The 16,890-nt window shown below is 41.7% G+C and overlaps 1 protein-coding gene across 6 annotated transcripts in view; it reads left to right on the top strand.

The window, feature by feature from the left end:
- The first annotated feature begins 1,601 nt into the window (after positions 1–1,601).
- Positions 1,602–16,890, top strand: part of RBBP8 (RB binding protein 8, endonuclease) — a 73,739-nt gene continuing 58,450 nt past the window's right edge. For 3 of the 6 annotated variants that reach the window (XM_073331405.2, XM_073331403.1, XM_073331401.1), the window contains exons 1-4: positions 9,537–9,646; positions 13,592–13,715; positions 14,652–14,712; positions 15,412–15,640. In XM_073331405.2, coding sequence (XP_073187506.1) covers positions 15,529–15,640 — 112 coding nt within the window. In that variant the 5' untranslated portion in view covers positions 9,537–9,646; positions 13,592–13,715; positions 14,652–14,712; positions 15,412–15,528. Of the gene's footprint in view, positions 1,738–9,535; positions 9,647–13,591; positions 13,716–14,651; positions 14,713–15,411; positions 15,641–16,890 lie in introns of those variants that run through there. The other 3 variants (XR_012157245.2, XM_073331404.2, XM_073331402.2) reach the window with 2 other exon arrangements.

Below are 16,890 nucleotides of genomic sequence, written 5' to 3'. Positions count from 1 at the left end.
TGTGTGACTGCAAGCATAAACCGTGCACAGTTCTCACTTCAGCTGAAATGTACTAATCTGGTTGCCTTCTTCACAGTTAGCTCCTACTTCCAAATCCTTCACAAAATGTAGTCTCACATTCTGCTTCACCATCTCACAGGAAAACAAATACTTTCCTGGGTCTCATGCTAACACGTCCATTCCTTTCCCCTTGCTATCCTGGTCTATGATAAAAAAAGTGGGGGATACCTTACACCAGGCTGGTTCAAGGGAAGGGTAATTTCCTCTGCACTAATCACTAGATCTCTACTAGCTATAATTAAAATTGATAAAAATGGGGATCTACTGCAGTATAAAAAATAGCAGGGTTAGATCACATCATGAACAAACACACAGTTTCTAGTTTAGGACAACATTTTTGTCAGAAAGAATAGGATGAAATTTTTCAAGCCAGGATGCCTAATGTTAGGCTCCTAAGTTAAAGGAGCCTAACTATGTGCTTAGAATCCTAACTTTAGGTACAAGTGGTCGAATTTTCAAGGGTGCTGAGACCCACAATTCTCATTGATTTCTAAGGAAGTGGAAGGTGCTCAGCACCTCTGAAAATCATGCCACCGGATTTGAAAATTATGACCCATGTTCTTACAGGGAAGAAAATACAGGCTTATAAGGACAAGATTCTATTGAGGAAAATCCTGGTTCCTGCATGCAGCTTGAATAAATATGCTCAGGGCAATTCCCCAAAGCTCCTTGGTCCCAGGCCATGACGTGCCTAGCAGCAGTGCAACAGCCCATGAGCTACAGTAGCACTGTTGGAGTCTGTGCCCGCTATATGGGAGGAGGGTTGTGTTTGGCAAGTAGTTCTGGATAGTTGTGGACACACTGCCTGTACCTTGCACCTCCTCTGACTTGCCTCACCTCCAAAAAAAAACCCTGCAGTGAGGCAGAAGAAACCCAGCAGACAGCTCACCAGACCCCTGCGCAGGCTCTGAGCATCCTGTCCTGCCAAATGCAAAGGACTGCCTTGGTTCCAGTACAGGAGGGTACAACTCATGAACGTGGTTTGGACAGTAGGGCAGGATTTGACCTTAGCATTTTGTTTGTTTGTGCTAAAAATGTACTGTCATTTAATTACAATTAGACTGTGTTACTTTTGCTTTAAAATAAATGGTTTTCTTCCCTGTTTCTCTGTGTTGATGCCAGTGTAAGGCAAAGCTTTTAGACTAGTGCATCTACATATGTAATGAAGGAGAATTTACAATAGGATCTTACTGTATGTGACACGGATATATCATTCCTCCACCCCTTGGTAAATTGTTTTGCTGGAGGCTACATCATTCTATCAAGGTAGTATGTTGGGAGTTGATGGAGGCATGAATGATTCACCATGTACAAAGCCTGGCTGAACTGAGTTGAGCTGCAGCATGTTGGGCTGGCCTTTGATGCAGACTGGTTGGACAGGTTCCTGGTCTGCTGAGGAACCGGTTTGACAGGCCTGTTATGCCAACAAATTCTGGTATGATTCCATGTTCTACAGAATGTAGAAACCTGCCCAGCCAGTTAAATGAAAGGCATATTAGGTTATCCATTGCACATTGTATGTATCTTAGGTGCAGCAGATCTCTTCTCAGCATTCTGTAGTGTGGTCCACAGCAGCTTCCTCATTTCATTTATGCCTGCGGTTTATAGCTTAAGGGAAAATCAGCAGGAAATATTCATCATCCCTGATCAAGAACAGAACTTTTCACACTTAAAAGGGTGAGTTTTAAAAATCTTTCTTTAAACGTTGAAGTTGTTTAAGTAACCCACCTTATAAAATCAATGTTACCACACTTAAAGATGTAGAGTTGCTGTTTTTTTTAATGTATCAATTTACTAAATACCATTTATTCCCGCTTCTGTGGTTGTTGGTGACATCATTTTTGAAAGTATAACTTTTGACACTTCTGTATGTAGCTGAACATCAGCTATTCTGTCTATAATAATATTTAATGGGGAGCATAGTCTACTAGACTAAGCACAGAAGAGGGAGATGGGTACTCCTGAATTCTAGTCTACACTCTGCCATTGACTTGGTGGGTGAACTTGGGAAAGTCTCTTAACTTCTCTGCCTTAGTTTTCTTATTTGTAAATGTGAGCATATCTAACTCAGGGGGCTGTTGTGGCAAAGTAAAGTGCTATGCAAGCACAAAGTGCTACTACTGTTATATTTCATCTTAGACCAACTTTTAAAAAAATATTCAGTTTTATGGAGTGAGTTAATTCACAAACCTTGAGTTAGCATAACCATAACTGACTTAATGGTCAATGTTCAGAAGCTTGCTGTTTCTTAGATGTAAGAAACTTACTTTAAATATGTTTTGATGTGTAATAAGTAATTCACAGTTGCAATATGAGTAAAGCCCAAATCAGAACCCCAGATCCATACAGCCCTGAAAATTGTGACTGTTTGGAATCTGAGTATATTCACAGGTACAGTGTCAAATAAGAAGAATCAAATAGTATAGAAAACAAAGGCTATGGAATTTGGTAACTGATTAACTACTGGCACTCAAAAGTACTTGAGCTGAATAGAAAGGAATGAAGACAGGTTTTATCATGTCTGTTAGGACAAATAACTCTTAATCTGAAGTAAATGTGAATCTTCCTGTCATCTACGTAACTATACTTTTGAAAACAATCTTATAACCACTTCCCTCTCCCCAGGAAACTTGTTTGAGTGTATCTTTAGAGAAAATAATTGCAGGTCTTCTGTAAGATGTAGAGAAACATTCTGTACCTAGTGGGTTATGTTTTAGAGCAGCTTGTGGGAATGATGCTCTATACAGAGTATAGGAGAATTTAAGATAACCTCACAACAGGAAGTCTCATCCCAGTGAGTGCTTACTACATTGGCACTCCAGTTTGATGTAAAAGTGAACAGTTATCTTTATTACGATCTGATAGAATGCCAGTAAATAGGCCAGCTGAACATCACAAAAATGCTGTGAATGACAGGCTGAACTGATCTTCTCATTGGCAGCACTGTGTCTGCTTGATAAAATAAGATGTTCTCTTCAATAAATAAGATGTTAATAAGATAATAAATTAATACTTAATATAATTAATACTTAATGATAATAAGTTAATAAATAAGATAAAATAAGATGTTCTCTTTCAATGTGGGAAAAGGGAAAAGAACAAAAGGAAAGGTTTTTCATTCATGGAGTCTAAGAATACAGTTCAGAAAAACTGGTTCATTTTTAGAGGCTAAAATCTGTGATTGAAAATTGTAAAATATTAACAATCTACATATTTTAAAGAATAAATATTTTTTTCCAAAAAAAGGAAATATAAATATTATACCTATTGTGTCAGGTGATAAGTTTCATTCACAAAAATGTTTCCTGTATCAGTATTGGGGAAAGTGCATTTGTGTATACAGACAGGTAGATCAAATGTGTTTGACCCAGTATTCTAATTTATGGGAATTGCATGGCATTGTTTTCTAGTAGACACACACCATGGTGATGGGTTCTATAGACAAACCAAAATGAGAGATATAGGGAATAAGAGCTAAGACTCCAGGGCCTCCAACTCTGGCAGTGGCTTGCTTGTGCTACTTTGGACATGACAGGGCCCAAGCTTGTGAAGGGCTGAGCGCCTTTTGTGTAGTACTGAGCATGCTCAACTTACATTACAATCAGGATCTAGCCTTTGTCTCTTTGTGCTTAAGTTCCCTACCTGTTAAATAAAGATGGTAATACTTTGGAAGGTTGTTCCAAGGTGTAATTAACTAATATCTCCCAAGCGTTTTCAGGTCCTTAGATGACAACCACAACAGAAGTTTAAAGTATTATAATTATTATTGTGTTCTTATCATAGCACTGTATTACTTGTATATGCCTGCAGCCCTTCTATATTGAAAGGGATATTGTCAAGCCGTGCAAGTCCAGAGTTTGCTCTACTTTATAATATACTCTAAAGTCTGGCAGGGGACACATTGTAGACTATAAATTACTCCAGTAGCCCTTTGTTTTCTAAATCTAGAACACTGGAACACAGTACATTTTTAAAATCCCAACTACATAAATCAGACTTTCAAATATTACTTTCCCACTCACCCAGACTGACTTTTTTGTTTGGTTGGTTTGGGAGTTTTTTGGGGTGGGTGGGTGGTGGAGCCTTACAGGGTGGGGGGGGGGAAGGGTGTTTGTTTTTTCTGTTAAAGTCCCATCATTCATCACAGTAAAGGATGATAGTAAATTTTCATGATAATTTTCCAGAGCTGGAGTAAATCAAATCTGCCATTAAAATAGCTACACTATAACAATTTTGCACTTTTGGTTCCTCTCTCTGGTCTGTCACTGGTATTAACATACACTATTCCCAAATCTGTCACTCTTCTACTTAGAGTCTTTGGACTAGGCATGCTTGCCAAATATTCCAAGTTAAGGTCCAGTGGTAAGACAGAGAAATAATAACTATGTAAGAAACGAAGAGAATCAAACTGGTAGGGAAAAAGAATTTTTTCAACGGGCTGATGTACCCTACCACTTAAGTCGATGTACCTTACATTGCTCACAGGTGTGAAAACAATACCTCTCTGAGTTACGTAAGTTACATTGACCTAAAGCAATGTCCATACCGCGCTATGTCAACAGGAGACGCTCCCCCTCTGATGTAGCTTCTGCCTCTCGCAGAGGTGCAGTAATTATCCTAACGAAAGAACACTCTCCCACTGGCATAGCATGTCTTCACCAGATGCACTACAGCGGCACAGCTGCATGGGTGCAGCTGCGCCGATGTAGCACGGTAGTGTCAACTTGCCCTATGTTTTGGAAGTAACTATGGAGCTGGTCCTTCTAGCAAGTGTAGTTATTACTACCTTAAAGTAGCCCCATTGAAATCTCTGTAATAAGCTCTACAATTAGCACCCAGTCCTGCACATACTGACTACTATCTAACTGTAGCACTGTGAAGCTAGCTATCAGAGCTAGTATCATAGTCCTACAGCTCATGTTCCTTAAACCGGCATGATAACTCTAAGCAATATGGAGAAGGAGCCCATTCAGCCTTCTCTCTCTCTCCATGTTTGTCTGCTCTGCTAGAAGGGAAGAATTGATGCTGACTTGACTTTAAAAGTGATTGGGGAAGCCAGTTTAAGAAGTGTTCCTCTGCTCAGAACTATAATCAAGTGTTAGTGGAGTCACTCCTCCCACCAGAAGTAACTGCTGTCAGCACCACAGAGCTGTAGCAAACTCTATCTGCTCCCCAGTGGAGGGGATTGGGTGGCTCAGGGAATTGCCAGTTTCTAGTTTGGTCATTCAAATGCCATCTAGTGTTTCCATCACTTGGTGGTTTGGTGATCGTGATCTCAGTCCAGTGCCCTGTGGCAAAAGACCTAGTTACAAAAGCACCATTACAACTGATGCTAACTGACATCCTTATTGATTGTCTTAACAGAAAGACCAAAGAATTAATGGGCTTGGAGAACGAACTACACATTTACCTGGGAGGTGGATCCTCCAGAGTTCAGGGAGGTCATAAACACACTGGCCATGCAGTGGGGAGAAATAGGGGATTTCACTTGATGGAGTGGTTGAGCCAGTAGCTTTCATGAGCACTAAAATGCATTCACATGTGTTTTAGAGTAAAAAGGAAACATTTTCCTCATCCTTTTGATAATAAGGCAAAATAAAATTCAAATGCAGATTTTCTAGGTAATTTTTAAGACATGTAACTCAAAGTTGTTTTTAATCTAAATTAAGCTAATAAAAGCAAGGAATTCTGAGTTACCTGCTTATCTGGCTAGCCCTATTGCACCCATGTATATGATCTATAGGATCACCTAATGTTCTAAGAATGCCTACTATACATTGATGCAGCACGTAAGCAACTGGTGCAATAACAGGCTTTTCATTATATCTGTGCTTCTGGGAGCGCTGCAATAATAGTAATTCAATCAATAGCTTGATAAAACTGCTGGTAAATAATCCAGGTCACCCAGTAACAAGGACATTAATATTAACCTATAATTGATAACTAACAGTTCCATACGAACAGCAACCCTTGCATCAATTTAACTAGATTCCACCCCCTGTTTCAGAGTTGTTTTTAGTTAAGTATTTTAACACCAAGGTTAATGTGTCATGTGAAGGGTTCCTTTGAAATCTGGCCATGAGTCCACAGAAACTTTTGAATCTGTTCAGCAACAATGCCAGAGTCTTTTTTCCCACAGTTTTATTGTCTAGATGTGGATATTTACTCCTGTTAGATGAATGATATGGTGTTCCAGTTCAAATAGTAAACAAACATCTAGTGTAAATGAATTTGGAATAGAATGCTTTTCAGTAGTTCATTAGTACATTTAATTAGTCAAGTATCTACTAAGTAAGTTGTGGCCAAATTTGTCACCATGGGTCAGATTTTTCTGCAGAAAATCAAATAAATGACTCCTTAGTAGAAAGTAGGTACGGGAGGAAAAGTTCACTGTAATATGATTTTCAAAAACTATTATGCTTATTCTAGTATCATTTACTACAGTTTAAATTAGGAGTAACCCCAACAAGTCAGTGGAGTTACATTGCCTTAAAAACCAATGAAAGAATTGGGATCATGTAGTTTATAGGGAAAACAATTGCATAAGTGTTTGTAATTACTGATACTAATTTTATTGCAATGCTTTTTGCATCTCACCATATCATACTTCCCATCATAAACTTAGCAGATCAATTTATTTTATTTATGTTTTTAAATCTTCTACTGGACCACCTAGATTCCTCATTGCAGCATTAACTCATTAGCTATAAATACATATTTGGAAGTAAAATTACAATTCAGAATTAAGTCTGATGAACTTTATAGCTCACACTATGTAACTGAACTATAAGATGTAGGGTTTTGTGCAAATATACTAGGAGTGTCCTATTTCCAAAAATGTTGAGATGCATTGAAACCTGACTATCTGTGAGAAAGAAGTTATTTTCTCATGCTTAGGAGAACCAAGACATAATTAATTGTACTAAGCAGTTAACTCCTAAGAAATCTGAGTCCAAGCATGGTGAAGTGTATAATCTCTCCTGGAGCAGCTTTATAGACCAAAACATGAGTTTGGTTTATGGTAGCATTACTGACCTAGCAACTTAGGGTGAGTTTTACTGTTACTTAACAGAGCTTAGCATAAATTCAAGGACAGCTTTCCTTCTTCAGTATGAGGAAGCTGCCAGCAAAGTCTTCCTAGTCCTGAACTCTCAAAGCTTGAAGGCTTCAAAAGAAAAATGTAGTAGCATATTTTAGAAAGTTTCGAGATGATACGGAAGACACAAAAATCTCTACAGTAATAAAAAGTGATTAAACAAACAATATTGAGGAGTGAGAAAGAAAATGGGCTAAAAAGATTTTCAAAGCCCTTGTTAGTAATAGGTATATACTTAACAGAGACTTGTAATATTTTCAACATAGTTGAACTTTAAATTTACAGGTTTCAGAGTAGCAGCTGTGTTAGTCTGTATTCGCAAAAAGAAAAGGAGTACTTGTGGCACCTTAGAGACTAACAAATTTATGTGAGCATAAGCTTTTGTGAGCTACAGCTCACTTCATCAGATTCAAAGTAAGCTGTAACTCATGAAAGCTTATGCTCACATAAATTTGTTAGTCTCTAAGGTGCCACAAGTACTCCTTTTCTTTTTTTAAATTTAAAGTGTATTCAAAAGTCAGCTTTGATTCTAATCTGACCATATTTCAGAAAGTTTTTCTTTGTTTTAGATCTAATTGTGATTTAGAAAGTTTCTCCATTTTTACTTTCTAGTGCAGTGATACTCAGACTGAGATTCCTGAGCTGCAAGTGGCTCTTTAATGTATCTCCTGCAGCTCTTTGCAGCACATGACAATAAAACAGTGTGATTTAATTATTAACCAATCAGGCTGTTATTAATTCATTGTAGTTGATAAAATAATACTTGTTCAGTCATTTTGTTGTATTTTTTATATATTGTTTCTCTTACTATAGTACTATATATATATTTCCCATCATACTGTACTATAGTAAGAGAAACAAAGAATTCACACTCCTATGGCTCTTTTGGGTAATGTTGATTGCTAATTTGGTTCCAGAACCACTGAGGTCTGAGAATCACTGTTCTAGTGACTTAAGCATTCAAGTATGTGACTGAATAATCTAACAAGGGGAAGGTGAAATAGCAAGACAGACCTGATATGGTAAACATTAAAACATATATAACTCATTTACTAATGTGAGTAAAATAGCATGTGCTTGTAGGACTGGCCTATAGCCAAGCAAGCGCAAGTCTTCCAAGCTCATAACTACGCCATATCTACAAAATTCTTGATGTTTTTGTGTGTGTACAATGGAGTTCTGAAAAGGAAGAATATAGTTAGAAGAAAGTTGGATCTGATCCTTCAGTTTATACATACGTAAACTTCCAAATTAAAGTCCCTTAGTTTTGCTTCCCTAAAGAGAAGAGGTTTAGGCCCAAAGAGTGTTTCCCTGTAGTTTGGGTGAAGATGTTCTGTGGGCTAGCTCCTCAACAGAGGTTAATAAGTGTAGAACAGACTTCAGTGAAGTTTACAAGGAGAATCTGGCCCTACATGTTTATACCCTTATATAAAACACTAGCATGTACCTTTCCTGGGCTCTAGGCACCGCTGCTATACTAAACATAAATACAGCAGCCTCCCCAAAACCAGGAAGGAAAAGAAAAGAAAACTCTCCAACCACAGGTTCCAACCCTCATTATACAGATCCCTCACCCTTCCCTCCCCAAAACTCTGGGGAAAAGATGGATTTTGCAGCATGACTTGATGAGAAACAGATTAAGGCTCCAGCAGCCAAAGGGAATTCTAAAGCTGGGACCCAATAAATCCAAAAGCCTCTTAGGTTGGATACCAGGGGTGAATTTGTTCCCTTTTCATATAGGGTCTTTTCTCGCGGATTACATTTTTCAAGGAAGGTGAGGCTCCCAAACTGCACCCTGGCTTTCCACCAGGATGGACTGACACGTGCGGCACTCCGCGCTGTCGTTCTGGGGTTTCATGATGGTTCCCGCGTCCCCCAACTTCGTGATTCTTCTCTCGTTATACGGTGTTTTCCGTTAATCCCGCGGGGATCTCACAAACCCGGGGGAAATCCACAGCCGGCGTGGGGCGCTCTGGGACCGGGACCCGGAGCCGGCGTGGGGCGCTCTGGGACCGGGACCGGGCGTGGGCCGCTCTGGGGCTGGGACCGGGCGTGGGGCGCTCTGGGACCCGCGACTTTTTAAAAAGCAGGTTGTGGGGAACATGAGCGGCGCCGCGTTCAGCCGCATCCTCCAGGCCGGAGCCAAGCCCCCACCCCTCGGCTGTTACGCCCCCACGCTGACGTTGAGCCCAATCTCATGGGCGGGGGGAGGGGGGAGCAGGGAGGTTCTTTTTGCCCTACAGCTGCCTGCCGACCGCGCGCCTCAGAGTATCTCTAATTACCGCTCCCAAAAAGCCCCCGCCCCCGGGGCAGGGGATTCTCGCGAGAGTGTGAGGGGGGCGGTCCGTCTCGTGAGAAGTCGCCGGCCGGCCGACCCGGGGCAATCCCTGAGGCGCCCAGTGGGGGGCGCAGAGCAGCGCTTTGCGCCGTTCGCCTTTCTCTTTCCCGCCGTTTGCGCCGAGCCGCTGGAGACTAACCAGCCGCCGCCAGGTAACCGCCCCCGTTCCTCTCTGGCAGCGCGACCCGCGCGCAGCTCCCGCCACCGAGTCGCTGCCCAGGGCGTCTCGCCCGCCCCGACGCCGCCGAGACCCGGGCGGGGCAGCCCTGCCGCGCGGCCAGCGGGTTCGGGGGAGACCCGCGGGGAGGCCCCTTCCCCTAAACAGCCCCTCTGTGCCGGCCCCCAAACAGCCGCCCCCCTGGTGCCCGGCAGCCCCCGGGGTCCCCGGCCCCGCCCCCACAGGAACACGCGCCGCCCCCCTTTCCGCCCCCCAGCAGCCAGCTCAGAATCCCTCCCTGGGGTCCCTGAATCAGCCCCAAGCCCCCCGATACTGCCCCAAGCCCACTGCTCGCAAACCCTGCCCCGAAATGTCCCCTTCCTCCCCCCCCCCCACCAGCTGTGACCCTGCAACCCCCCCTCCTCCCCGCTCAGACCGCTAGTTTGTTACTGACCGAGGCAGTCATTGTAAGGAAGTGAGGATGAGCTTTGGCCCTCTCAGCCCATGGACAGGGCTGCAAACACAGCTGTCCCCTTTGGCCTCCTGTGAAATACCTACTTCTCTCAGCCTGGAGAAGAAATGATGCATCCTCTCTGGGCAGCTTTGGTGGCTCTAAAGCATGTGCTCCAAGGCACCAACCACAGAGGGAAGCAATGGGGGAGGGGGGAGGATTTAGCCCTTTTAGTCGGTGAAGACATCTCAAAGCTTTGCTCTTTTCACGGATAAAAGTTGGTCCAATAAAAGCTGTTAGTTCACCTGTCCTGTCTCACTCAAGAAATCTCACGTCATTTTTATGAAAGAATTAAAATTAAATGGCTCATCCTGTAGAGGTGAACTCATTGTTTTTTTCAAACTTGCTTGTCATGTTCACTACAAGGTGTATATGTACTGGTAAAGAATGTTGTGTCCATCTAAACTAAATAGACTTAGCCCCAAAGTTAAGCTGTAAAAATTGCAACCTTGTCCACCACCTACTTCATGGGCTTTGCACTATGACCTTAAAGCTGATGCAGTCAGACTAAGCCTGTGTCTATTCCAGGGTTTTTCTGCAAAAATATCTACTTCTGAGAGTCATTGTATAGACATCAGAGGGGTAGCCATGTTAGTCTGGATCTGTAAAAGTGGCAGAGAGTCCTGTGGCACCTTATAGACTAACAAACGTATTGGAGCATAAGCTTTTGTGGGTGAATACCCACTTCATCAGATGCATACAGTGGAAATTTCCAGAGGCAGGTATAAATATGCAAGCAAGAATCAGGCTAGGGATAACAAGGTTAGTTCAATCAGGGAGGATGAGGCCCTCTTCTAGCAGTTAAGGTGTGAACACCAAGGGAGGAGAAACTGCTTTTGTAGTTGGCTAGCCATTCACAGTCTTTGTTTAATCCTGAGCTGATGGTGTCAAATTGGCAAATGAACTGAAGCTCAGCAGTTTCTCTTTGAAGACTGGTCCTGAAGTTTTTTTGCTGCAGGATGGCTACCTTTAAATCTGCTATTGTGTGTCAGGGAGGTTGAAGTGTTCTTGTATATTGGTTTTTGTATATTGCCATTCATAATATCTGATTTGTGTCCATTTATCCTTTTAGGTAGGGACTGTCCAGTTTGGCCGATGTACATAGCAGAGGGGCATTGTTGGTACATGATGGCGTATATTATATTGGTGGACGTGCACGTGAATGAACCGGTGATGATGTGGCTGATCTGGCTAGGTCCTGTGATGGTGTCGCTGGTGTAGATATGTGGGCAGAGTTGGCATCGAGGTTTGTTGCATGAATTGGTTCCTGAGTTAGAATTACTATGGTGCGGTGTGTAGTTGCTGGTGAGAATATGCTTCAGGTTGTCTGTGGGCAAGGACTGGCCTGCCTCCCAAGGCCTGTGAAAGTGAGGGATCGTTGTCCAGGATGGGTTGTAGATCACTGATGATGTGTTCAAGAGGTTTTAGCTGAGGACTGTATGTGATGGCCAGTGGAGTTCTGTTGGTTTCTTTCTTGGGCTTGTCTTGCAGCAGGAGGCTTCTGGATACATGTCTGGCTCTGTTGATCTGTTTCCTTATTTCTTTGTGTGGGTATCGTAGTTTTGAGAATGCTTGGTGAAGATCTTATAGGTGTTGGTCTCTTTCTGAGGGGTTGGAGCAAATGCGGTTGTACCTCAGCGCTTGGCTGTAGGCAATGAATTGTGTGGTGTGTCCGGGATGGAAGCTCTAGGCATGAAGGTAGGCATAGCGGTCGGTGGGTTTTTGGTATAGGGTGGTGTTAATGTGACAGTCACTTATTTGCACCATGGTGTCGAGGAAGTGGACTGCCCGTGTAGATTGGTCCAGGCTGGGGTTGATGGTGGGGTGGAAGAATTCCACCACGATTTCAGTAGCTTCCAGAGTTTCCTTCCCATGTGTCCAGATGATGAAGATGTCATCAATGTAGCATAGATAGAGAAGGGGCATGGGTGGACGAGAGCTGAGGAAGTGCTGTTCCAGGTCAGCTATGAAAATGCTGGCATATTGTGGGGCCATGCGGGTACCCATAGCGATGCCATTGGTCTGGAGGTATATATTGTCATCAAATTTGAAATAATTGTTCATGAGGATAAAGTCACAGAGCTCAGCAACCAGTTGTGCTGTGGCATCATCAGGGGATACTGTTCCTGATAGCTTGTATTCCATCTGTGTGGGGGATGTTTGTATAGAGAGCCTCTACATCCATGGTGGCGAGGATGGTGTTTTCTGGAAGATCACAAATGCATTGTAGTTTTCTCAGGAAATCAGTGGTGTCACAGAGATAGCTGAGAGTGCTGGTGGCGTAGGGTCAGAGTAGAGAGTCCACATACGTGGACAGTCCTTCAGTGAGAGTGCCAATGCCCAAGATGCTGGGGCGTCCAGGATTTCTGGGATTGTGGATCTTGGGTAGTAGATAGAATAACCCCAGTCGGGGCACTAAGGGTATGTTGATTTGTTCCTGTGTTAGCATAGGGAGTGTCCTGGGTAGATGGTGCAGTTTCTTAGTGTATTCCTCAGTGGGATCTGAGGAAAGTAGCCTGTAGAATTTGGTATTGGAGTTGTCCGGCAGCCTCCTTTTGGCAGTCAGACCTGTTCATGATGACAACAGCACCTCCTTTATCAGCCTCTTTGATTATAATGTACAGACGACTTTTTTGTGGCTGCTCGCACTTTTAATAATTGTCTAACCTCTGGAGTGTCAACAGCATCATGGTGTTATGAATGTTACTGGCTGCAAGAGCTTTTCTTAAGGAAGTCCACCCAAAGTTGGTAACAGCTACAGAGCAGCGCCAATACAGCTGAGTGAAGGCCTTTTCATTTTTAGAGCAGTGGGTGGCATCAGGCAGCTTTCTCCTGCTCCTCCCTCTGCTGGAGGTAGTCATGCATTCATGTACATTCAGTTCAGTGTTTCAAGCTCTTTTTCAGAGCCATGAAGGCTGTTTTGGAATCAGTTCTTAATATCCAGACTCAGTTTTGTTCATTTTTATCACATGCCAGTTGTGCTTATACAACTGCCCAGCCTTGTCCAGGGATATTCCTGAACACTGACTGCTAGAGGCAGGAGAGTAAGCAGAGTATGCATGATCATGTGTTGAACATCTGCCGTGACTGGCATCTCGTTTTGGGGTTACAAAGCTGATGGAGCTTAGGACAATTCCACTACTTTTTTTTCTTTTAATTTCAGCATTATGTACCACTGAAAATAAATTTTGTGGGAAATTTATGCAGAAAAACCTTAGAGACAATCCCCAAAAGTGGAAGAAAATTCTAAATCACGTGCCCTCCAACTGAAAATGACAGTCGCTAGATGTTCAAATCTAAGGGTGTAAGCAAGGACGCATCTTATCTCTACTGTCCTGACTGCTCATAGAGAGAGAGGTGATTTCTCAGGCAGCTCTATTTAAAAGCTAATGAAAACAAATGTCTAAAAGACATTCCTAATGTTATTAGGCAATGGGTTCCACAAAGAAGCATTGTATGATGGCTCAAGGTGAAGCATTTCAGCTGTGAAGATGTATGGAGACCTCTATCATGACTTCAGTTGGTGACCAGTAATTATCCGTAATTCCAAAAGGTAACTTGTTTTCTGTTGAGTTGTGTTTAATATGAGAACCTTCGCTAACTTGAAACTTATAGCCAGTGCAATAGGTCATGTAATTCAATCTCCAAGAGCCAAAGCAGATTCAAGCATATCTGGGGCTGTCTGATGTCTGTTTTATGTAAGGTGCACATTTTGAGCCTCCACACAAGTCTCTTTTATATGTATTTATCCTCAAACAGGCTGTAAGATAAAGAGGTACTAATATCCCATTTTAGTGATGGGGAAGTGAGGCACAGAGAGGCTAAGTGGCTTGCCCAAAGTCAAATAGGAAGTATGTGATAGAGCAGAGACTTGGAGCCAGGTCTTCCAAGTCCTAGGTTAGCCCTCAAACCATTGAACGATCCTTCCTAATGTGAAGAGTTTAGGAGACCGATTGTTTGTGAAAGAAGTTGCAGCCTCAATACATATGTTTATGTAGCTCATGGACTTGTATGTTAGAAAGTACAGCTGCTTGGTTACTCCTAGGTCTTGCGGGGTATGAGGAGAAACTTTGCATTTTACCTCAGAAACTCAGGGAGCCCTGGCCCCTTCCAACTGCAGATCTTAAAAGTCAGTCTCCAGCATGCTCAGTCAGAATCGTCATTTAAGAATAACTCAAAAGGGCTGGGGGATTATTAATGTACTTATTTATCATTTGTATTACAGAACAATAATAACTAAGATCAGGACCAATGGTGGGTAGGTACTGTACAAGCATATAATAAGAAACAGTCCCTGACCCCAAAAGTTTACAATGTAAAGAGACAAGCCAACAGCTGGGAGAGAGGAAAGATAATTATCCACAGTTTCACAACTGAGGGACAGATTGCATGGCTTTTCCAATGTCACACATCTGTGTCAGCACCAGGAATGAATCGAGTTCTGAGTTCCAATGCAGTATCCTAACCACAGCACCTTGTTCCTCTCTAGATTACCTGAGGAGATCCTCTTCACTGTGGAACCCCTCATAAGGCAGCAGGAGCAGCAGTAGGTAAGAATTTCTTTGCAATGTGACTCCATTTGAGTCATATTGTTGGAGTCTGAGAGGAATCTGATTCAGTGCCGAGACACAGGATCCTGTGACTTTGATGGATCCCAAGATCCTCATGGGTTTTGGGGGATCTGCAAGTTCTGGGACCAACCTCCTATTCTTCTGTGAGGAGACAATCCCACTCCTGGTGGCAGAATTTAGAGAAAACTACCAGGGGAACCTGAGTGTTCCTCTTCATCTGATTTCCTCCTTTAGGAATGAGCATTCTGAGCCCATATCTAGAATTATATGCATAAAGAAATACATGTGCACACCCTGTGGTTTTTTTTAGCCAGTTGGCCCCTTTTACAAAATTGTATTGAAGCATTTTCAAATTGTAAAATATGGGGATCGTAAGGTAATTTTGGTAATCAGGAATTAGATTAAAATGTTTTTAAACATGGAAAAAGTGTGAACAATCCTTAAAATCTGTCATCTAATTTGAATTTGGTAGCTGTTTTTTTAAAAAAAAAACTTTTATTATACAATAGTTTTTAGCTTTCGGCAAGATAATTAGAACTTACCAAGCTTTTAAGGTGAATGATTGTCACTAAATAAATACAACTTGACAATGACAGGCAGTGGGCTTTGTATTTCATCATGGCTGCAAGTCATATTCTGATACATGCAAACGTAAATGTTGTCAATCTGTCATTACAGGCATGCAGCTGTCTTCAGAAACAAACTTCATAGCTATGTAATTTAAAACTAAAAAGGATAGAGTGAACAAGTACCATAGATAAGATAAGTGAAAACAGTTACATTGGAAAAGACAAGATGAATGTTTCTGGAGGAAGTTGTGGGAGCCCCAGCTCTGCTGAATCTACTGGTGACATCTTCAAGGATCTGTGGTCCAAACTAAAAGAATATCATGATAAAGAAGTACAAGGTAAATTATTCCAAATGGTGCTGTATGTTGATGGAGTTTGGTTTATTTATGAACAGGATTATATGAAGGGCTTGCCTACGATAGCAGAGGACTGGACTTGATGACCCAGAAGTCCCTTCCTGTGCTGTGCTTCTGTGTACGTAAAATGGGAACTGTTAGTACAAAGGAGCTTTGTTTATAGTTAGATTAGGAGGCTACTTTTAACTGTTGTGCTTGTTTTTAGAAGTAAAAAAGTTTACTCTAGGGCTCCAATCCTGCAAGTGAGCCAGTACAAAACTTCTCTGACTACGATGGCTTGTGTTATGCAGCAGGTCAGATTGGATGATCACAGTGGTGGTCCCTTTTGGCTTTAAAATCTGAATATTCTTCCAAGGTTGGAACCTAAGCAATCAAACTGTACAAATGAACTCATAAATCTACCAAGTAAAGTTACTTAACCTGAACTGACCTTTACAGTTGCTTTGGAGGTACTTAGTGCTATTTTGCTATTAATGCTTCATAATTGAAAGTCACTGGTTTTAAAGGAAAAACAAGTTACCAAGCCCAATGTTTTTTTTTTCTTCCTTTTTTTTAATTTCCTTTTCTTCTTACGTCTTCAGATACATAAAACCAATGGACTGTATAGATATTAACACTTGTGGTAATGTCTCTAGTTTTAACTATTCACAATGAAATTTTTAATGCAAGAATAAATAGCTTCTATTATATTTTTCAGCCTTTGTGCTACTGGTTGTACCATGATTATGACTCTTAGAAGGCATTGTACATCTGCATTCTTGAGTATTGGGGAGAATTAAAAAACATCCAAAAATGAGAGGAATTATCACAGCATGCAATTTTTATATTTTATCATATTTATAATATTTCCTTAAACAATTTCAATGTGTGTTTTTTCTCTTTCTAAAAATACGTGGTCCAAACTTAAAACCTGGTCTCTCAAACCTTAAATCACATGAATAGTTGTTAATGCATGATTAGTGCTTTTGAATTGATTTAGAACAGTGTTTGACTTGAACTTCCGAAAATGCATTGTTGTACATTAAAGACTATGCAAATCACTTTGGAAAAGAAGCAGATGACTTATTAGGAATTAATGTAGGCCCCAGTTGTGCTATTAGATCCTTGTAGGCAGATAGTTCCACCTATGTGGAGTCTCACTGACTTCAAAATGAGTACAGGGATCTGTCTATGGAGGCCTGATTGCAGGATCAGTCCTTAGTTTTCAAATATGTAATGGCCCAATCTTATAA

This window comes from Lepidochelys kempii, chromosome 2, assembly GCF_965140285.1.
Source record: "Lepidochelys kempii isolate rLepKem1 chromosome 2, rLepKem1.hap1, whole genome shotgun sequence".
NCBI lineage: Eukaryota > Metazoa > Chordata > Testudines > Cheloniidae > Lepidochelys > Lepidochelys kempii.
Note: the sequence above shows the minus strand (reverse complement) of the source record. Positions and strands in the feature narration are given on the sequence as shown.